The 22607-nt window shown below is 49.3% G+C and overlaps 1 protein-coding gene across 1 annotated transcript in view; it reads right to left on the bottom strand.

The window, feature by feature from the left end:
- The window catches only part of LOC311356975 (A disintegrin and metalloproteinase with thrombospondin motifs 20), a gene marked incomplete at both ends in the record, with an annotated part of 84960 nt that overhangs the window by 51777 nt on the left and 10576 nt on the right, over positions 1–22607 (bottom strand). Inside the window, 8 exon segments of the mRNA XM_084476842.1 lie at positions 5891–5995; positions 7176–7317; positions 11631–11777; positions 15746–15851; positions 16171–16211; positions 16476–16600; positions 17259–17342; positions 19173–19486. Of these exon segments, the coding sequence (XP_084332968.1) occupies positions 5891–5995; positions 7176–7317; positions 11631–11777; positions 15746–15851; positions 16171–16211; positions 16476–16600; positions 17259–17342; positions 19173–19486 (1064 nt within the window).

Here is a 22607-nt window from a genome sequence, read left to right as displayed (position 1 = left end):
CTCGTGAAAACTAACCTAAACCTAAAAAACTAAAAATTATTCGTTATACTGGGAGCCTGTCATCTCTGTTTCTGCCTTATAGTTAAAGCAACGCAGGCCAAATAGGGTAGGTAGTGATAGAAGAACCAAAACAACAGATGGCTGGATAGACCTTTAAGCCATGAAACTCAACTACCTCTCCTTCCGGCTTCTTCTATCCATTCCTTTCCTCTACTCCCACCGTCCTCCTTATCTTTGAGAGTTCCCTCTTCCTCGCCCCCCCTCTCGCCTTCCATCTTGCTTCTACCATGTCTCTCTACAGCTGCAGGTTGGCATTAGAAAAACGGATGTGTAGTTTTGGCCATTTCAGACACACACACACACACACACACACACACACACACACACACACACACACACACACACACACACACACACAGCTTCACGGCTTTCCACGGCGTCTCTAGAAGATGACGTGACTGGCTGTACCGCAGGTGTCCGATGATGACGTGCCAAGCGATGAGCGCTAATCAATTAGCCCCTCGTTCGTTTACATCTCTCTCGCAACCCTTCTGTGATCATTCGAAAATCCCGCCATCCTGGTTCTCATCATCCACTACACTACGGGTCTTGTTCTGAATGAGAGGTCCACGTGCGTGCGGACGTGTCATACCGCTGGCGTCCGTGTGAACGCTGTAACAACACCCCTCTTGTTAGCCCCGAATCCACCCATACGCCTGCGAGGACGGCGAATCAAAGTGGCAACATCCTGCAAATACACTGAGATAAGCCAGGAGGGAGACCGATACCGTTCTCACAATACACAGTTCCGGAGAGCAGGCGCACAGACACATGTACACACATGCGCACACACATGCAAACACACACATACACACACACACACACACACACACACAGCAGTCCTGTCAGGCTGCCAACAGGCTCCGATCTGTCCTGGCTCCGTTGTTCAAGGATTCTCTATCTCTTTCTCTTCTTCCTCTAATTGGCCACAAGCAAGGAGGAATGTTCCGGGAATTAAATCTTTAAAACAGTGATGTCTGCTCATGGGTATTATTCAGTCATTAAATGAGGCTGCCATCTGAAAAGTGAAAAAAAAACGGAGTGCCTTGAAAGCAAACCTAGACATGTGACTACACACTGGAGGTGATTTCGCAGTTTGTGTATAAATCTACCGAATGGGGATAGTTTTTATGAAAGCTCTCTCTCTCTCTCTCTCTCTCTCTCTCTCTCTCTCTCTCTCTCTCTCTCTTTTTATCCCTTGTTTAGGAGCACATTTCAAAGAACCCCGCCAACACACACACGCGCGCGCGCACACACACACACACACACACACACACACACACACACACACACACACACACACATTCACTTTGACTTCAGGGGCGGGCTCCTGACCCATCATGCTGGCTGGCCCCTCATATGTGTGTGAATGTGTGTGAACACAGCACACACACAAACACACATATATGCACAACATATACCCATTTCCTCGGGGCACAACATGCACATTAAACGTTTATAGTCACACCAGTCTAGTTGCAATCGCACACAAAAGGTGCATAGACTTCACTTTCATTGAGATTGTGCGCACACAATTGTGCACAAAGACACGTCCACGAAGTGCACGCACAAGTGCACACACACACCCCCATCCTTCCACGGCCCTTTTGAAGATACAGGGGGAGAGAGCGAGAGACAGAGAGAGAGCGAGAGAGCAAGAGAGAGAGAGAGAGAGAGAGAGAGAGAGAGAGAGAGAGAGAGAGAGAGAGCGAGAGAGAGAGAGAGAGAGAGGAGAAGAAAGGGGAGAAGTGTGGGGCTGATGGGGGACAGGTCAGTGGGGGTGGTGGCGGTATTTATAGACAACAAGGGGAGGGATGCCCTCGTTAGTTCACGGCCCACCAGGCCAGATGACAGACGCGCCGCAGAGAGCGATGTGACCGAATTACTCACTCCAGCGCCCCACGAGGGGGCCCCGGGAGAGGGCCCCCGGGAGAGGGGAGGAACCAGAGAGAGAGAGCACCATAAAGAGAGAGAGAGAGAGAGAGAGAGAGAGAGAGAGAGAGAGAGAGAGAGAGAGACAGAGAGTTGTCTGTTGTTGTTGTCGTCTGCTAGTGTTGCGTTGGCACATGTCAGAGAGAGACAGAAAGTGAGAGAGAGAGAGCCAGAGAGAGAGAGAGAGAGAGAGAGAACCATAGAGAGAGCGAACCATAGAGAGAGAGAACCATAGAGAGCGATAGAGAACCATAGAGAGAGCGAGAGACAGAGAGAGAGAGAGAGAGAGAGGAGAGAGAGAGAGAGAGAGAGAGAGAGAGAGAGAGAGAGAGAGAGAGAGAGAGAGAGAGAGAGAGAGAGAGAACTGATTGTGAACCTATCCAATCGGTGCCCAGTAGCCTGTTTACCAGAGTTGTTTACAAACAGCTTCCTATTTCCCCTCCCTCCGTGACTGTGATTAAGTAACAACTACGCTTCAACAAAAAAAAACACCACCAAAAGAAAGAGAGATGACGGGGCTAGGGATGGAGAACAGAGGGGCAGTGGGGGGGTGGGGGGGGGTTAATTGCCAAAAAAAAACAATTCTTAATATGCTTGCACACTGCCCCATCAGACACGGATTTGACATGTGCCAACACGACAACGACAGACAACTACTACCACTGCCCTGATGTCAGTGACGGGAAGGGTTGAAAACACCTTAAGCACCTTGTAAACAACTATTCCTAGGAAGCGGTGAAGCTTCCAGGGCAGTGCATGAACACACACTGTCAGACTACAGCGGATGAGGCCCTTATAGACCGGGTCAGCTCCGGCCCCTAAGGAGGCAGCGCCACGGCTAGTTAGCTTCCCCTTGTGCAGAGGCCTTGCTCTTAATCCCCCTCCTCGGGCCTGACAGAGAGCACCGGAGGGCCAGGCACACACCTCGGAGGCAGGGACCCGACCCCGACCCCGCGCCAATCTTAAGCAACCGACCCGAACCTCATGACTCAACTGGCACAACTCCCGCCTGCCAAGACACAGAGACAGGTGGAAGACGTGCGTCTGCGTGGGTCTGTGGTACGTATCTGATGGTGTGAGGTGGAGAAGAGAGAGAGAGAGAGAGACGCTTGGAGAAGATGGCACGCTCGCGTGAATGCAGAAACCTGCACACATGAATAGAGGAAAAGCCGGAAGCAAAAAGGAAGAAAGGTCAAGAAAACGGGGGGGGATTTCAATCAAAGCGATGGTGAATTGAACTGAACTGAAAGATCAGAGGAATTGAAAGTGATATGGCCTCACAATGTAGAGCCCCCCCCCCCCCACAGCTCAGAGCTTTACACCTGAACCACTGAGAGAGGGAAGTGCTCTTTCCTGTTGTGATGCATAATAAGGGTTCCATACCTGAGAGACATACCTGTCTCCCTGTGTCTCGCTCTCTAAGAGTCGTGCCATTGCCCATGTACAGGAGAGGGAGGAGGAGGAAGAGGAAGAGGTGGTTGTGGGGGAGGAGGAGTAGAAGGAGGAGGTACAGGTGTAGGAGGAGGAGGGGGGGTGGATAGAAGGAGAAGGAGGTGGATGAGAAGGAGAAGGAGGCTGTGTGGGTCTGGTGCAATTCCCATCATGGTCATGCTTCTGCACCTTGCTCAAGGTACCCAAAGGTCAGTTTGGATAAAATCAACACGTTCCTATGATGACAAGAATGCATTGTCTCACCTAAATGACTTCCACGAAACCTGAGACATTTCTGCCCACGATAATATTTGCTCTCATTATCTCCTACTAAAGCCCACGTTAATTTAGGTACTTTTTAACAACCTGCCAGGAATGCTACAACCAATCTCACTGTACTCTCCCTCATTCTCTCTCCCTCTCTCTCCCTCGCTCTCTCCCTGGGACGGCCCTTTAATGACGTGAGGTTGGTGATGTGTGAGTTTCATGGGAACTGCAGTCCAAGGGGCTGTGACGGTACTGTGAGTTAATGTGACGCCGTCGTGGTTGGATTAAGGTGTTACTTATCCCCGGTCAACCTCATCTAACCATCTAACCTGCAGAGCGAGGGCCGGAGCGAGGGCCGGAGCGAGGGCTGGAAGCGAGGGCCGGGAGCGAGGGCCGGAGCGAGGGCCGGAGCGAGGGCCGGAGCGAGGGCCGGGAGCGAGGGCCGGGAGCAAGGGCCGTGAGCGTGACCGCTGAAGGATGCAGTTTGTTTGAACCCGGTATGTAAAAACACTCCCTGAGGTTAGAAGGTGGAGGGCCTCTCTCTCTCTTTCTCATCCCCCCCCCCCCCCCCGCCTCTCTCATCTTCCTCTGAGAACACACACACACGCATACACACCGGCCACCGCCATATACCATATACTCCTTCCCCCGGACTTCGTTTAGTTCACTTTTCTCAGCACTCCTCTCCCTCCTCCCCCCCCCCCCCCCCCCCCCACCCTTCATCGGCTCAGCAGGATCACTGATGTGAGGTCTTTTGTGTGACGGCCCGGCCGGCCCAGCCCGGAGCTCCGTTACGCCCTGACCACTGACCCGGGCTCCACCTCCTAAAAGGGGTTTCAGGGTCACGGGTTCACCGCAAGGTGACTCAACTGTGAACGCAGGCCGGCGTCCTCTTTCAAAGAGACCACCCCCCCACCCCCTCCCCTAACCACACACACACACACACACACACACACACCAAACTCTTTTTTTCTTCCCCTCTCAAGATACCCTCTCTCTAACCTGATCTCCTTCAATACCCCCCCCCCCCCACCCCTCCTCTTTCTCTCCTGCCGGCGGTATCGTCAGAGGTTGACCCAACGTCTTAGCACTAATTAGCATAGCATCCCGGAGCGAGGAGAACAGGAAGACTAATGGGGGGGGGGGGGGCGGGGGGGGGGGCGGGGGGTAACAAGGCTGTAGGCGGGGGGGCTTCTAAAGCCTCAGGTTGTCATCCGTAGCCATCACCTGACTGCCTTTACATGGGTAGCGGGGGGCCAGAATGCAGACAGTGTGGCGTAATGCTTGTATACTGACTCGTGAACTATAGAGGGGGGTTGTGGCGGCGGCGGGGAGAGGGGTGGTGGTGGTGGGGTGGGGGTGGAGGGGCTCCAGGATTGAAAGCACTCCACGTGAGGCGTGTCTCAGTCTTCTGTGTGCAGTTTGCTGGGTTTTGTTATGCTACCTCCGACACAGATGCAGGTTTTGTCTTGGTTGGGAGTGAATAGCACACGTAATTTGTCGTATCCCTGTACAACGTTTCTTTGTACAGGGAAACCCTCATGAGCATATTGATTATTTTCAGTTACTTGATTAATACTTGATTAAGCAAAAGTCCCCACGAATGGTGCATTATTGAGCTGAAAATATTTCATAATACATCAGTTAGGATTTGACGATCAGTCGACGTTGAGTTTGGCCTGACGATTCACGTTTGACTTTGAAGAATGTAGGTCGAGGAATATTCCTTTTGATGCGCTTAGTTCGGTCAAATAAAGATTAAATTTGTTTATATGAACATCAAGTGCAGCCACTTCAAACAACGTCATTGTTTTCAGGTTTCACTGTGCTGCAAATAAGTGTTTGCAGTACACTGCTGTTTTAAATGTTACGTGAAAGTACCATTCGCTAACAATGTTTATATCCCAGTTTGAGACTTTATTAAAAGTTTTTATGTGACACTTTTAGGGCAGTTCAACTGATGATTTGTATGCCCGTAAAGTTTCAATGTCCTCTTGATTTTCCTTGTCTGTCTATGTCTGTGTATGAATATAGAGGAAAAAAACTCCCGATGCCACAAGGGGAAAAGAATCAAAGGGTCTGTGCTCGGCTGGGACAGCAGACACAGGCAGAAGTACGTTTCATTTCAAGGGAAGAGCATCCATGACACAGTGTGACTGCAGCACCACCAGAGGACCACAGCTCGGGGTCTGTTCCTTACCATTTCGTCCCCGCACTCTGTGCCGTCGGCCGGGGGCATGTGTTGCGTGCGACACCCTTTGTGGTCCCCCTCTGCGCTCGTGCACCACAGCCTCTTGCATTGAATCTGTTAAATAGGTTAAAGTGATAAGCGTCCACATTATACATGACATGACATCAGGGGGGGGGCAGGGTAGCGCAGTCACGGCGAGGATGTTAGACTCCCAGACGTAAGGTTCCTAATCTCCACAGCCAAGCTGCATTCTTGAGCTGGATGCGTAGCAGAGTATTAAATAGTAAGTAAGTGTAATCTAAGACAGCTTAAGAAGCTATTATGAATACATACACAGGGGAAAAAAAAAACATTCATCATTGAGGCACGCATGCAATGACCTCATCTTAACAGGGTACAGACCCAGGTACATTTTAATGTTGACTGTAAATCGAGTGTGTAACCGACCGGAAAGCCACCAGGAACCCAGACACTGGGCATTTACAGCCACCTGTGCCGCCATTACGAGCGCTATCGGGGGTTAGCCGCATGTTAGCCTAACAGTTTGCTGGCGTGTGGCCAACGAATGGCGGAAACCACAACTAACAAGGGAGGGGGGGGCTCTTTTTTTTTCTTCTTCTCTTTGTATTGTGTTGGGGATGTTCGACAATGCGTCCACCGAGACAGCTCATTAAAGCAGAACAAAGCTAATTGACTTATAAAAATGATGTCCCCCGCCCCCCCCCCTAGCTCGCGGTGAAAAGGAGGGCTGATTAAAAGCAGCAGGTAATGTGTGTGACTTCATCATTACAGGCTCATGGTGGTGGAAGAGCCACATGAGTTAAGAGGGGGGGCTTTGACGGTGTGGTTACGGTGAGTCATGCAAAGTGTCTGAACGTGCTACGATCAAACGCACAGGATGTGCCGTGTGTACACTACACGCCGTCGTTCCAAGACCGGGATGAAAGTAGGTGAAACCCTGGCTACTCCAAACCCTCCTCCATGGGAATGTTGTACCGGGGTCTGGACGGGGCTTGTGCGGAGGTGCCATGCTGATCCGATTCCCATTCGTCCATTCAATCTGGTCCGATACAAACTACGCTGACTCTAGATGGTGTATAAGCACCTTACTTAAACGTATTAACAAACTTCATAGAGAGAAATACGGCCGACGGCGCCTTTAACGACTGCTCTGGAGGAAAGCGTCTGCTAAATGGTAAATAGCACTATCAGAAATATGTCCTGTAGGCGACAGAGTCAGAGGCTCATCATCGCTGGATTCTGCCTTTTTTTATTCTCGCTTTGACCCACTTACCATGTATGGGCAGACTTGGGAACCAGGTCCGAACATCAGCTCACACTGTCTGTTGGCGTTGTAGAGTTGACCGGGAAGAAGAGTGGGCATCTCGTACATCCTCGCCGTGGGCTCGTCCAGCAGACACTCCCCATAGCCGGTGCTGAATGGAGAGGAAAGAAAGAAGACTCATTATTTTAACACGATGAAAACATACGCCGCCATGATGTGGGAAGAACTCTACATTCAAACGGGTCATCAGTACCATGGGGAGATTTATTTTTGAAATACATACAATGTTGTGTATAATAACTGTTCTATAATGGATCAATGTAAGTATACAGGCTAAGTAGTGGCAGAATCAGTTAGCTAGGTAGGTGCCTTTTATTTTCGTTTGCCATTAGGGGTCTTCTTGTTTATAAACCTGCTGGTAACTGCTTGCCATCATGTGTTATCTGATCTTCTTTATGTGGGTGGTCCACAAAAGCTGACAACCACAAAAATGATGAAGCATTTCCTTTAAAGGTTTCTTTTCAGGTAATGTCAGCGATAGGTGAGCCAATTGCGAGAAAGTCAACAAAACCCAACGTTCACGCAGACGGATGGATCTACATGTTGACCCGTGTGTTTCTACCTCAATAGCCGTGTTTTTGTTTCTCCGTTCAGAAAGGAAAGAAGCGCTTGTGGAGCCATAAAGAAGCCCTGATTATATTACATCAATCTGAAGCCATCTTAGACCATAATGAAACATTGTACAGGTCTATCAGCCGCACCCGGCCTCCAGACATCCTGACGGAGACAACAAAAGCACAGCTGGATTGAATGTATGCACAGATAGCTTGGGTGAGCTTTAAAGCAAATCCCACCCAAAGCCCAGTCAAACACCATTAGTCTAGTCTTCAAGTCTTGTTTTATTTGCCTTTGCCTCGCCAAAAAGGAAACCGAGGGATAAGACGTGTATAGATGTTTATTTACACATGTCTGCACCACTTCAACAAATTCTGCACAGGATAGCGCCGCTGCAAAACACCTGTTCCATACAGTGTCAGTTGATGTTGTGAAGGGCCGTAATTACCTGTCATCGGGTACAGTCAATGTTTTTCAGATCTTTTCATCTTTTAGCTCCTCTGCTTGTTGTGTTTTTTTCGTTCTCTTTTTAAAATGAGAGGAAAAAGAATGGCGCTCAAAAAAGTGGCCAGGGTAGCTGGGAAATATGCTATAGGGGCCGTGAACCTGGCGGAGGAGAGACGCAGTCGTTGAAAGGAATGAACTCGCCCCGCAGAGCCATCATAAAGACAGTCCCATGCACGGAGCATCTCTCACCAGCTGGTCATCTGTCTCATCAAGTACAGAGCACGGCCAACCCAATGGCAGCATTATTAAATCCAGGACAGATGGGACGGCAACGGAGAATGCGGTTGTTTTTTTTTATTTTGTGGAGATACGCCCCCTTTCCCTCACCCCCTTTCTCCCCCGTTTGGTTATCTTGAGACCCGAAGGTGAACGCGGGTCAGCCAACGGAGAAGAGACTCCACACGTGGGAACGTTTGGGAGACTTCTGAGGCTTCTTCAAAGTGAATTTATCTACGAAGATGCGAGTTTGTACAATGATAAAGGAGAAGGAGCGGCCATGTTTAATCGCTGATGTTGGAATTTGCCGTCTGATGGCAGTTGTATGATGAACCTCCAACATCTTAACAACACCGCTTATAAGCTACAGTACTGTGCATCAACCAAATGCTGATTGGTTGAGCCAACACAGAAATATAACAAACTGCGCAAGCGATATATCGATTTCTTAAGATGCAAAAGTATATTTCAGGACACTCTAACTGACCTTTGAAGGTTTGTTAAGGGTTTCGGATGGAAATAAAAGCACTGAAACATTGCAACTTTGTTAAAGCAGTACCAATTGCACCAACTGTGGCACCATTTTGTTGAAAAATAATAATAACGTTATGCAACATTGACAGTTCTCGGGCTCTGTAGCACTGATTTATGTGGGTACGGTATATTTCATTTGTGAGCTGCAGGCCTTGGCATCGTAATGGAAAATGATAGGGTTCAGTAACTACTAATGATTATGTGGCTTTTAACACCCAATCCACGCACAATTAGTGGGGTGGTAGCAGTCAGGATTTTCATTTTATTTTATATTAGGGTTTCTGTTGCTTAAATCATTTTGGCGGGAGGCCAAGGTAGTGAATGAATGGTCTCTTTATGTCGCGGTTCTGACAAATTCACATCACACAAAGGCAGGACGCTTTTCATCAACTTTTCAAGTGTGAGAGCTCAGTTCACATTATTACACCGATACTGAGATCATAGGATAGGGCGGTTGGTGGTGGTGGATGAGGAGCAGAGGAAGAGGAGGAAGAGGAGGAGGTGGAGGAGGTAGAGGAGAGGGATCCGACAGATTTCTGAAAAGGGAAGGTGTGGCAATTGACCAGGCACCCAAATTGCCATTGGAGCCGGCGGTGGCTGGAGTGCTCTCTGGGGAGAATGGGCAGCCCGATCAGAGATGTACTTGACCGGGTCAGCTCTAGCCTTCAGAAGAAGGGGGCTGGCTACCTGGCTGGTGCGTTTCTCATTGTTTCCTTGGGAGACAAAAACTTCAAACGAAACAATTGCTACACTCTGAAGGGCCCTCTTCTCCACCCCCTGGAGCTCTCGAAAACTGCAACTGAAAACAATCCCTTTACTCCCATAGGGAACGGATTACTTGAAGGGTAATTGTAAGAACACATTTTGATATCAAATATGTTAGAATGGAAATGGTTCCAAGATGTGGATGCTTGGATGAGCAGAAGATCTGATTCTGATGAATGGTGGCATGTGTGACGGATTGATCGCTCTGTTTGTTTCACAAATCCCCAGCATGTTCTGACACTGGAAGGCTTTGTACGTCCTTCATGAAGCTACGGTTGCCGAATCAGCTCCCACCCGTTAAGACCCTGGGACTCCTTCTGTACATGCGTTGTTCATAAACGTCGCTACGCCTCAATTAAAAAGAAGGTCCTCGTCATCCAGGGATCGGATTAGCCACACATTACACAACATCTCCCCCCCAACACACCAGGCCACCGCCGTTGATCCAAAGCAGACCGTGGATAATGACAAGATTCACGGAGACGCCGATTTCCCCCCCCTCGGGCCGAGCTCATCGCGTCGCAGTCGTCATCGGAAAGTATGCGGCGCGTAACCTTAAAGCCCCAACGAGGGGCGACGCCTGGCGCCGCTGCCGCTCCCAGGGTGCATCTGGTCAACAACGCAGCGCATTGTGGAGGCCTCCACAATCAACAGAGGCTGCGAGTGGTGAGCGAGCGTGAGTGGGGCTGCTGGTGGGGTGCTGGTGTAAGAGATCAAAGGGTCAAGCCCAGGGAAGATTTAATTAGATCTGACATTTCCCCATCTCAAAAGGGAAGTCCTTCTCCGGCGTCCATGTTCCTCTGCGCCGTGTTGAAAGAGGGTGCGCGGCATGGTTGCCCCGCGTTACAGATTCTGGCGAGCGAAGGCACGCCACTGACTTTAATGACTGTTTGCCAACCATTGAGGGACAGAGTGAGAGGGAGAGAGACAGGGAGAGAGAGAGATAGAGAGAGAGCGAGAGAGAGAGAGAGACAGAGAGACAGAGGGAGACAGAGAGAAGAAGACACAGAGAGAGAGAGCGCGAGAGACAGAGAGAGAGAAGACAGAGAGAGAGAGAGAGAAGACAGAGAGAGAGTGAGAGAGACAGAGAGAGAGAGAGAGAGAGAGAGAGAGAGAGAGAACACAGAGAGAGAGTGAGAGAGACAGAGAGGGAAAGAGAGAAAGAGTCAGACAGAGACAGAGACAGAGAGGGAGACAGAGACAGAGTCAGGCTCTTGCTCAGTGGTGAGAGAGAGAGAGATGAGGGGAGGCGCTGGGTGTGTGAGGGGTGGGGTGGTGGTGGGTTCAATCGCTCAGGTCAGCTGTGGAGGACCCCTGGATTCAAACAGGAAATAGTGTCTCAGCTCCGGGGCAATAACAACTCAACATAGTTTACACTGAGTTGACCTATATACCCGGAGCTGCGCGAGAACAGAGTGCCTTGGCTCGTAGGTGGAAGAACCGCGGATAAACAAACCGCGCCGTGGAGCAGGCGTCCACAAGGGCAGGACGGCAGATTGCGATCGAATTTAAACCGCCACTTTTCCGCCATCTTCAGTCCGCACAGAGAAGCCGGCGTCATGAACATGACGCCAGCGTTTTCTTTGAAAATCCACTTTTTTTTGTTGTTTCGGCAAGTAGACACAGTATCGCTTACAGAATAAACGACCGCATCTCTCACGTCCAATTCAAAAGAACTTTGTTCAATCGGTTCAGACGCGTTTGGAGTGTGACTTTCCTTGTTTCTGCTTGTCTTCTTATCTATTCCTCTTTTTGCCCTTAACATGAAACATGAATGACACGTCAAGTTTTTTGAACAGAGGCAGGGTTTGCGCTGCAGGTACCTACTCCAGAAACTCGGTGATGTACTTGCGGCTGCACTTGGACCAGAACCAGGGGCTGGTGTCGTAGTTGAGAGTGGGCGCCATGACGTGGAACTGGTCCTTGACGCCCGCCTCCTTGCACTTGGGGTTGTCATCGTGGGGCATGTTGAACCTGGACGAGAGACATACACATTGTAGGGGGGGAGAGAGAGAGAGAGAGAGAGAGAAAGAGAGTGTGGGTGAGTGAATGAGAGTGAGTGAGAGAGTGGGAGAAAGAGAGAGAGAGGGGAGAAAAAGGAACACACACACACAAAGTGTTACGAGCTGCTTAGTGGATCAGTCATAGTGAGCAGGATAAGCGTCAAGGGGTTTAAAATCTGCCAATTTTAACAAGGGATTAAACCGGACCAACCCCTTTGGATGACCAGCACGCACAGATGCAGGCGCCAAACTGCATGAAAAGCCGAATTTAAGCACACACACACACACGCACACACACACAATAATGAAACACACACAAAGGCACACAGAATGGACACACACACACACACACGCACACACACACGCACACACTCGAATCACAGACAGAGCCACATGAAAAAAGAAAAAGTTGTTCCTCCACGTACACATGTACAACATCAAGTGCGAAGTGCATCCGCAACTCGACTGCGATTCCCCGCCCTCAATAGGGTTCAGATGAGCTTAACCCGACCGCTATGAGAGGATAATGCGTTAAAGACCGCCTGATGAATCAAACTGACCAGCATATTCTCTCCATCATCCCGCCAGTATAGTGAGAACCACCTCTGGCTCACCTCCAGAAGGCCAGAGGTCACCGGCTCACATTTTCTCAGGGCTTAACGCTGAGGGAGGGGAGTGAGGGAGGGAGGGAGGGGGGGAGTCAGGGATGGGGGAGGGAGGGAGCACGCCATGTGCTCAGAGACCCATATGGAGCTGCGATGTAAAAAAAAAAATCCGCCAGAGCAACCAGGGTACTCGCTTTCCCAGCTGCACATCCGTGTATTCTTCCCAGATGAACAGCGAGTACGGAAGACGTTGTCTATGCGCAGAATGGAGCTTTATCATTGCAGATGTATGGCTCTGAGCTGCGGTTTGGCATATGTATACTACGCACGGAGAAACGGCAGGATCACAGAGACAGGACACAGACGCCTGCAGGGAATAGAAACACACACACACACACACACACACACACACGTGGTATACTTTGTGTAGTGTTTAAAGGGCAGAGCTTCAGGCGAGGGGAGGGGGGGGGGGGGCTAAGGGTCATGACAGGACCACAACATAAACAAAGTCCATCAGAACTGGCATGTGTCGACCCTACGTGAGGCCCTGAGGCAAAGATGGGTTCACCCCCAGCCTAATTACAACCTGCACTACTCAGTCTTCCTGATGGGGGTGAGCCACTAATACACTCACTAGCTGACCCCAGATAGGTGCAGTACCATGACGATGGAGGTACCATAAAGACAGGACTGTGAAAAGGAATTGGGTATTTTGTATGTTATGATATAGAAGTGAGCACAATCATTTCAGTTAAGAAATCAGGTAAACAATGTACCAACACTACCAACAAGGATTATCTCTGAGGAAAAGCTTTAAGGACTTTCCATGAGGAAAAGCTTTATTGACACAAGAGACAACAACAATTGCATACTTGAATTCCTTCACACTCAATTATAATCACAAACTGTCATCACACGACGCACATCTCTCTTCCCCGACCACCACCGCCAGCACCACAACAACAATAACAACAAACAGCTTAGCAGTCAACACGTCAGACCCCCTTCTGCAATGATGTCTTAAAATAGAGAACACGACGAACACGATGATCCCTCGATGACAACAACAACAACAGATCAACAACCTCACTGAAATGCAGTAAATCACCCGGCGGGTATGGTGCTCAGCAGTGCCTGAACCATGGCGACGTCGTCGGGATATCCTGCCATCATAAATACGCGGAACGGCCAGCCCTGTGAGGCCCGCGGGGGGGGGACCGCCGCGGTCGGCACCGCTGGGGCGAGAGTGAGGGCTCTAGTTCCAACTAGGGGACATCCAACACATCCCCACTGATTGGGGATTTAAAAAGAGAAAGGCCAGGATAAAACAGTTGAGTCGGGTCGGGTTGTATTTCTCTGCAAACTGTCGCTTGCGGTCTTGGAGTGTCGGCAACACGATCGCCTGGTTTGCCGCTCCCCAGAAGTCAATCCAATCGGGAGGGGAGGATTTCACAGAATTTGCCGTCAATTAAGTATTGGAATGCAGCCTTCTTCCCAAGTTGTCAATGGGCCCGAATGACGTATCAAAATGTCAAGGGGGGGGGGGGGGGGCGGGGATTACGTCTGAAGACATTTGAGTGCTTGGGGCGTGACAATTTACGACGTGTTGCCTTTCACACCGTAACGACTCCACCGCACACTCAAATCCCCCACCCCATTACACATTACATATTCCTCACAGTGAGCGGAGGAAGGCCCCCCCTTCCATTAGTCGGAGTCTTTGTTTCTCTAAACAAGCTGCTCCCAGTACCTGACACTGGCATTCCCAGAGGGGCTAAACACTCACAAGCGCTCCCGCCGTCGAAACGCAGGCGATTAACAACGCCAGGAAGCGGAGCCAACTGGCTGTAGGGCTCTGTTTGTGCTGCGGCGTTGAAACAGTGCAACGCGGGGGAGGTTGGAGAGAGAGAGGGAAGGGAGGTGGCCTTCCACTCTCCCTGGGCCAAGAAGAGCCTTTCTCCTGCTCGCCGGCTGCTGCAGCCCCGGTCCAAACACTTCACTGGGGCAGTGTGTGAGCGGGGCAGCGTAGGAAGCAGAATTACTCTCATTCTTAGCCAGTGGCTCACAGTGCCGGGCGTGACACTGGGCCCATTTACCAGGAGGGCCACTTGGAAAGAAAGGAAAAAAGCCAGACGCAGAACTGGCTCCCGCTTTGACACCCGCATGGCGCGAGGGGATGGAGCCAGAAAGGGAAAAAGGAACAAACAGGGGAGAAAAAGGAATGACAGCATACAGTTGGGGGGGGGGAAAAAAGAGTGGTACAACATCCGCTTTAGTGGATTAGGAGTGTTGATCTACTAAAAAGGATGTCCACTTCAACTGAACATTTCAACATGTGAAAGAAACGTGTTGGAACTGAAAAGAAAGCAACAAAACAAAGAAAACAACCGGTACCCCTGAAGAGTTAGGGAATAAAAAGGATGATGTCATTTTCATTTTCAAGTGCAGCTTTGATTTACAAAGGGTCCACTATTCTGTCGACGGAACACAGGGATCTAGATGTTTATAATAGCAGTGTTTGGAAAAGGCTTTTAAGAAAAGGATTCATGTGTTGTGACTTTGTTATGTGTCCACAAAGCAGGTCATTCATTCATCCAGTCATGCAGTCAAACCTTATGATCTATTTTGATTTGTTTTCCTGTGGTAACATTCTCTTGTCGTGAAAACACTTTTTCTGATGGAGAGTTGCGTCACGCTAACAGTGGCATCACAGGCTAATTGCGCAGTGTGCTACGACCGCAGATTGACAGGCCTGTGTTTACTGATGCAGCGTTGGGTGTTATCTCTCTTTGAAAGTGATAGTGTCTCAGACAGGGCTAGGGCTCCTGAATGCTAATGTCTTAGCTCCCGGTGATTTAACCATATGAAAAAGAAAAAAGGAGAAAAAATAACCGCCGAATTATGACGCCATGTTTACTTACAGACGACACTAACCTTCAAAACATGGGAATGCGAGCTTTCTTCTTTGAACCACATCAGAGAATGCATTGGTTTTTGTCTTTTCATGTTTTTTTGCAGCTATAACCTGGCTGGCGGCTCCAGACAGAGCTATGACACCCATAGGGTTAACTCTCCTGGGGCAATACAGTAAGGCATTAAGGTCATCATGTTATTAAAAACACACACACACCCACACACACCCACACACACACACACACACACAAATCACTTCATTATGTTTTGCACCTGCTTCTCCCGAGCCTTGCGTTCTCTTGATAAGAGGGCTTTGTTGGGTCGGGGGCAAATGTGGATGAGGAAGGGTGGTGGTGGTGGTAGGATGGGGTAGTGATGGTTTCAGTGTGTGTGTGTGTGTGTGCACCATGTCAACACTTACACATGGCCCAGCTCATGAGCGATGGTGAAGGAGGCACTGAGGCCGTTCTCCTCGCTGATGGAGCAGCTTCGGAACGGGTCACACATGGTGCCCAGCTCCGCTAGTCCTGTTGGTTAACACACACGCACACACACACGCACACACACACACACACACAGAATCATAGGACTGGTTGAATAAGAAAGCACTGTTCTGGAGGTGATTAAATCATTCAAACCCACAACTTGTGTGCCGTGTCAGAGAGATTAGCATGGCTGCCAGCCCCCCCCCCCCCCCCATAGTCCCCATTGCTCTGTCCCCATTATATTATTAGCTGACAAAAAGAGCAGAATGCATGAGCCTTGAGCCACAGAAGGGAAAGTTAATTGAGGTTGACTGGAGGCAAAGACTATACGATGATGAAAGGAGGAATAAAAATAGTTCACCCAATGTGTCGCATTTGTCCTTCGCTCGGCAGATGTCTTCCCTGAAAAAAAGAGGACAGAAACACAAATCACATGAATCCCTCGCCTAGAGTGAAGCCACACACGAGGACACGTGTCTGCATGATGGTGCTTTTTGTTGTTGTCTTCTTGTGTATTTCTTCTCTTCTGACTTAGCTTCCACATGAGGGTGGATCCGAGACATCCGTGGACGGTGGGTCAAGGGTCGAGGGGTAAGGGGAGGGTATCGTTTTGCGTGTAGTGGGGGTGAGCTCGGAGGGCGACGGGGTGAGAGGCGGAGGGGTCACCTGGTGATAAGGAGGGCGGTGTCATGGTGGGACGGGTGGCTGTCGTCGGGAACATTCTGGGCCTGCTGCCACACGCAGAAGTTGTGGAGGGTCTGGGCGGCGTTGAAGTTCACCGTCGGTCCTTCCTGCGACGGAGGGAGAAGAAGAGGAAGATGACGAGCTTGGACACTGTGGGTCGGCAGGGTGACTTTGCTTAACTACAGACCCCCGTGTTCAGAATTCAGAATTAATAAATGTTCAGACTTATAACTCGGTACCTGTGATGAGCACTCTAGGACATCACTGGAAATATTACACCTTGTTCTAGGTATTCGAATGAATCAATATAGTCGCAGCTTTTCAATTACAAATACCCACGCACGTACACAAAACATCATAACACTGACACGCCCCCACCCCTACACACTACCACTCCTTCGGAAACAGAAGTTAGGGTGTTTTACAGTCTTCCGTACCATACTTTACAGTCTGTTATAAAAGCAAATCCACCAGTTTCAAACCAGGGATGCCATGTCAGCATTCGGCCACTTGCAGGTGGCGAAGCCATCAACACATTGTAACATTTCTCCTCTCCTCTTTCGAAAGCAGGCCTCTCCGGAGACGTGGGAACGTACAAGGCAGGCTCTGTCTTCTCCTCACCACGCCCCCCCCTCCCCAGAGACAGAGGGGAAATGAAACCCACCACCAGCTATAGGGACACCTGCGGTGACGTCAGGGGGGCGGGCTAGGAGAGAACCCGACCACACTGAGGGGGGGGGGGGGGGGGTTCCCAGGTGAGCTCACCTGTTCATTGTGGATAATGACGAGCTTGACAATCACAATGTTGATGAGGTTGCCCACGCTGGGGTCCCGGTACACAGCTGCTACCTGTAATCACACAACACACACGAGAAGAAATGCAAACCTCCACCGAGGCTGAAACAAGGCACGCATTGGGGGTTGTTTTGATGGAGCTGTGGTTTGGATCGGAGAGCCTGGACTGATGACCGAGGGTGTTTGGTTGAAACAACACACCTATGTATACTACGCCACGTTCATTTCTCTTAACATTTTAGATTTTGGTCTGTTATACCATACATACCATATTACCATACCACTTTTTTTTTTTACTATGGAATTTGTGACAAAACCTCTTCCCTCTCTACGCTAGCTTGTCGATGGCTCGCTTATCCCATCCAGCCAGACCTCTTCAGCGTCCACTGACTGGACTCGAAACGTCAGCAGGATACCTGGAGCCGTGCATGACCCCAACCCTCTGACAGACCCTCATTAGCCCACCACAAACACTTACACACACCTATTGGCCCCCCAGCTCACAAGGCCTACATGCTAGCAGGGGAGAGGCTAGAAGACGCAGCTAGCCTTACTCTGCTCTGCATCTCGAGGACATGTTGTGTGTGTCCGCGTGCGTCGGTGTGTGAATTCATTTAGGTCGGTCCTTGATCCTGGTCTGAGCTGGAACAGCCTCACACAGTGAGCGACCAAATTACAAGTTCTGGAAACCCACAGGAATGTCCACAGCAGGAGCACACACACACGCATGCAAGTGCACGCACCCAGACACATGTATGCCGAGTGCTGCCACCCGCACGCACGCACACGCACAGACACACACACACACATGTACACATGTTCTCACCCTACGACACGTGTTGTTGGTCGGGTGAATTGAAATGACATGACATCATCCTCATCTTCATATCAGAGAGCTAAAAGCTTGTCGTGTGAAAGCCCCCGCCCCCCCTCAGACCCCCAACTGGCAGGGGGTTATGTGGTAACCATGGCGATGCTGGACCAGGCTTGGCAGACTTCCCTGTTCCGTTCAAAAGTGATTCCTGTTAATTTGGCTGAATAGTGGGCACCTCCAATGGATTAAAGTCTGCAAGTTATGAAAGAGAGAGGGTAGTGTGTGCGTGTGTGTAGTGGACGCCATTGGGTGGATAAAGGTGTACATTTTTCATAAGCACGTAAACATTACCTCAAGGGGTGGGAAATTCACTCTACACAACTCACAACTCTAACCGGCGAGTTGTGTTGGGTTGTGTGTGTTTAAAATTAAAGGAATTTAACATTCTTCTTCAACTGTCAATCTTAGTGAAGACAGGGTTTCATTGAATGATTGTTTAACTTTATGGGTTAATCGATTTTTACAAAGGTAAGGTTGAGTGAGACGTTGAGTTGAGGTTGAGGTTGAGTGAGACATTTATGTAAAACAGCACAAAGGTTGCTTTGGAACAAACAAAAGACTTGGAGGAGGACTTTTCCTATAAAAATTACAAAATGTTCCGAAACAGGATTATCAGTGAAAATAAAGCATACAGTTCTAGACCATGACCACAGATCCATCGAGTAGCCAAAATCCAACTCTCAAAATCACTTCCATGTGCGTGCAATAATAATATAAATCATAATAATGATGGTGTCATGCTACTTTTACTACACACAATATAAGCACTACAACTAAGCACTTCTAAGACCATACATTACAATAAAATGGGAACAATTGTACTTCATTAATCCCAGATGGTAAATTACAAACACTAACAACAAATTGCATTATATGGTAATCGGTAGAGGCTTTTATCTGAGAGTCTTCCAATAACACGAGGAACAGGAACCACCATCACAAATAACAATAATAACAGACATTAAATTATAATAATAAAATATTTAAAAAAGAAACATTATTTTACTTACTACTGACATGATTGTGAGGATGTAGTGCTCGAGGTTGCGTCCGTGGTGTCGCACCATCTTGGCGTCCGCCGTCACCATCAGCTCCACGTAGCGGGGGTAGGACAGGAAGCGCTTGCGTCGGCTGCGAGCCCCGTGGGCGGAGGAGGTGGTGGAGGCGGTGGTGTTGGTGTTGGTGGAGGGGTCGGGGCCCGTGCTGGTGTCGGCGTTTGGGCCGGGGTTGGGGTGTTGATGGCGTATGGCGTCACTGACAGACCCCAGCTGCTCCGCCATGTTCCCGTTGTTCTCCAGAACGAAGGGCCTGGACGCCTTGTTCTCTGTCGGGGTAATAAAAAATAAATTGCAAAAGTTTCAATGCCATGTGGAGACGGGCTCCAACAGTTTGCCCTTGAGAGAAACTTAATGATGTTGGCCGTTGTATTCTCTTGGCAATCATTTTGAATGTGAAACGCCGTCAAAAGGAGAGCAGTTTTTCTCTAGCCGTGACATACATTTCAAAACACTCCCAGCCAGACATACACAATACCATAACTATTTCTATTTCCTGAGGAGAGAGCGGGGAACGTCTACAATCAGGGGCAGAGGCATTCAGCTTAGCCGCATTCCTATGACATAACGCTCGCACACTGGAGGGCTGGCAAGGCCGCCATAACATACCGTATCATCTCAAAGGCCAGAAATGAAAACAGTTCCAACACGGAGCCAACATGCAACATGCGGTCGCTGGTGAGCCCCCAATGCCTGCTCATGCCCCGAAGTCAACCCCTAGACAAACACAGAACGATCCCGCGATGACGTTTTAAATGGACATGCCCGCGCGGCGCCCGGACATCAACCCTGGCGTGGGCACCACATGGAGAGGGCAGAAAATACTGGCCGATACTTTGGGCCAATCAGATCAACGCTTGGTACTCGTTCTCTTTCTATATATCTATATATATATACACATCTAAAGGACACTTAAAGATATTATTTATATTTATTAGTATCGCAACCCAGCTGCTCAATATGAAGTTATCTGCACATGGTCAACGGGTAATGCTTCCAGTCCTTTTGCTCTCTGCGTCTCTCTCTCTCTTTCTCTCTCTCTTTCTCTCTGTCTCTGTCTCATAAGAGACCTCAGCTGAAATGCACATGTCGAGTAAAAGCTGCTATCAGCGTTGGATTCCATCACCATGAATAACTACCAAAAAGACAGAAGAGAGAGAGAGAGCGCTTAATAATGGGAAAGGAGAATTGATAGTGGGGGTTGTTTGATTCCAAAGAAAAGAAAAGGCTCAGACAGTTAGACAGCCGGGAGGAAGAGGGTGAGGGAACAACAAGGTATTTAGATACCAAGTTTCATGTTGTTATTTTTATGTATACACACAGGCAACACTTGATCTCTCTGCACAGTTATACATGTGATGAGGGGGAGCATGACTCCTGGGCACAAAAACGCACAGGTCCTGCTATGAGGACTGGCCCGGGATGCACCACACACGACCGGACCAGACCAGTACAGACCAGTCAGCTACAGGCCAGGATGCACCACACCAGGATGGACCAGACCAGTACAGACCAGTCAGCTTAAGAACAAGACGGACCAGTACAGACCAGTCAGCTATAGGCAAAGACAAACCAGTACAGACCAGGACAGACCAGTTATACACCAGGTCGGACTCTTTCTAGGAAAGAGAGGCCCAACCTCTAAAACGCCTCATCAGCGCAGACACACAGACATCAAAGAGATCATCAAAGACTCTGTTGATGCTTCGACAAAGTGTTACAGCGTGGAGGGAGGGAGAGGGAGACGGGGAGGGACAGGGAGGGAGGGGAAGGGGGAGGGAAAGGGAGGTAGGGAGAGGTAGGCAAGGGAGAGGGAGACGGGGAGGGACAGGGAGGGAGGGAGTGAGGGAAAGAGAGACAGGGAAAGAGTTTGTGTGAGAGATAAAGAAAGTCAGACAGACAGACAGACAGACCTCCCAATCTCCCATCGCCTTAGGTTCAAATCCCATTTTCAGAGGGATGGAGCTGTGGCTCCACCATGAGAAGAGATCATCATCATCATCATCATCATCATCATCATCATCATCATAATCCGCCCGGGCACTCAACACCACATCAAGAGCAGTACTCTGGAACTCCATGAACCCCAGAAACACTCTGTAAACACCAGCAAGTGACTTACAGTAATTTCAGGTACAGGTTCTAAAGAAGCAGGTAGGAGTCAATTGTTTTAACATATTAAACATTATATTAACCTGACCTAGCCGACCTTCTCACAACCAAACACATAGGTTGCTGATGTTTTAGTAGCACTGTTGGTTATATTGGTTACGGCATTAGCTCAGGAGGTAGAGCGGGTTAGCTGGTAACAGCAAGGTTGCTGGTTCGATCCCCGGCTTCTCCTAGCTGAGTGTCGTGGTGTCCCTGAGCAAGGCGCCTCACCCTAATTGCTCCTGACGAGCTGGCTGTCGCCCTGCGTGGTTGACTCCGCCGTCGGTGTGTGAATGTGCATGAATGGGTGAATGTCAGTCAACACTGTAAAGAGCTTTGGGTAAAAGCGCTATATAAATGAGGACCATTTCCAGATTTGTTGAATATAAATCAATGTCAATCAAACACTATGGAAACTAGTGAAAATGCATGTTCCTTTGCCAATTTATGAAAGAGCCAATGTCTGCGATTTAATCGGTTTTGATCTGCAGTGTTTGTTTCCTTCATCCCCGCCCGCGATGAGATAATTAGTCACACTCGTCAAAGCTGAGAGCCAGACGATTCGGAAAAAAAAAACCTAGACTCCATTGTTGGGCTTATTAACATTCTTCCGCGTCAGCATGCTGGGAGACGGGGTTCAACCGCATTTCCACCGGGTGCCTGACGCTTGTGCACAAGTGTGCACGATCACCGCCCTCCTAGGTACGGCCTGGGGCCTGGCGGAGCTCACACCCACGTCAATAGCCCTTTAATGGACATCACAATACGAGGAGGAGGTGGTGGGGATGGGAGGGAGGGGGGGCCTTCATCCCCCCGCAGACAGAAGCTCAATTAAGTGCAATTCTAGGGGCCAGACAGGGAGCAGGGAGGGCGGATAATTGTTGCCGCCGAGGCTTTTAAAAATGTGAAGTGGCATAGCTTTTGACCCCCTGGGAAGACGCTGAGCTTTGTAATGCATACAGTCGGACCTGTTGATGCTTAAGGTCCACAGACAGGCTGAAGACGGCGTGGTTTGGTTAGTGTGGAGAGGGGGGGGGGGACACAGACAGACAGACAGAGACAGACAGACAGACATAGAGACAGACAGAGGGAGACAGATTTCAGGAAAGTGGCCCGCTAGGAATGTTCTTTTTATTTTAATATTTAAAAATGAATTTAACTTGAATAATATTGAAATATGAAAAAATAAAAAAATAAAATAAACATATTATGTTCAGAATGAAGTATAGAGTGTACAAT

Source organism: Micromesistius poutassou, assembly GCF_964030765.1.
Source record: "Micromesistius poutassou genome assembly, chromosome: 13".
Lineage (NCBI taxonomy): Eukaryota > Metazoa > Chordata > Actinopteri > Gadiformes > Gadidae > Micromesistius > Micromesistius poutassou.
This window is presented reverse-complemented; position numbering and strand designations above follow the sequence as displayed.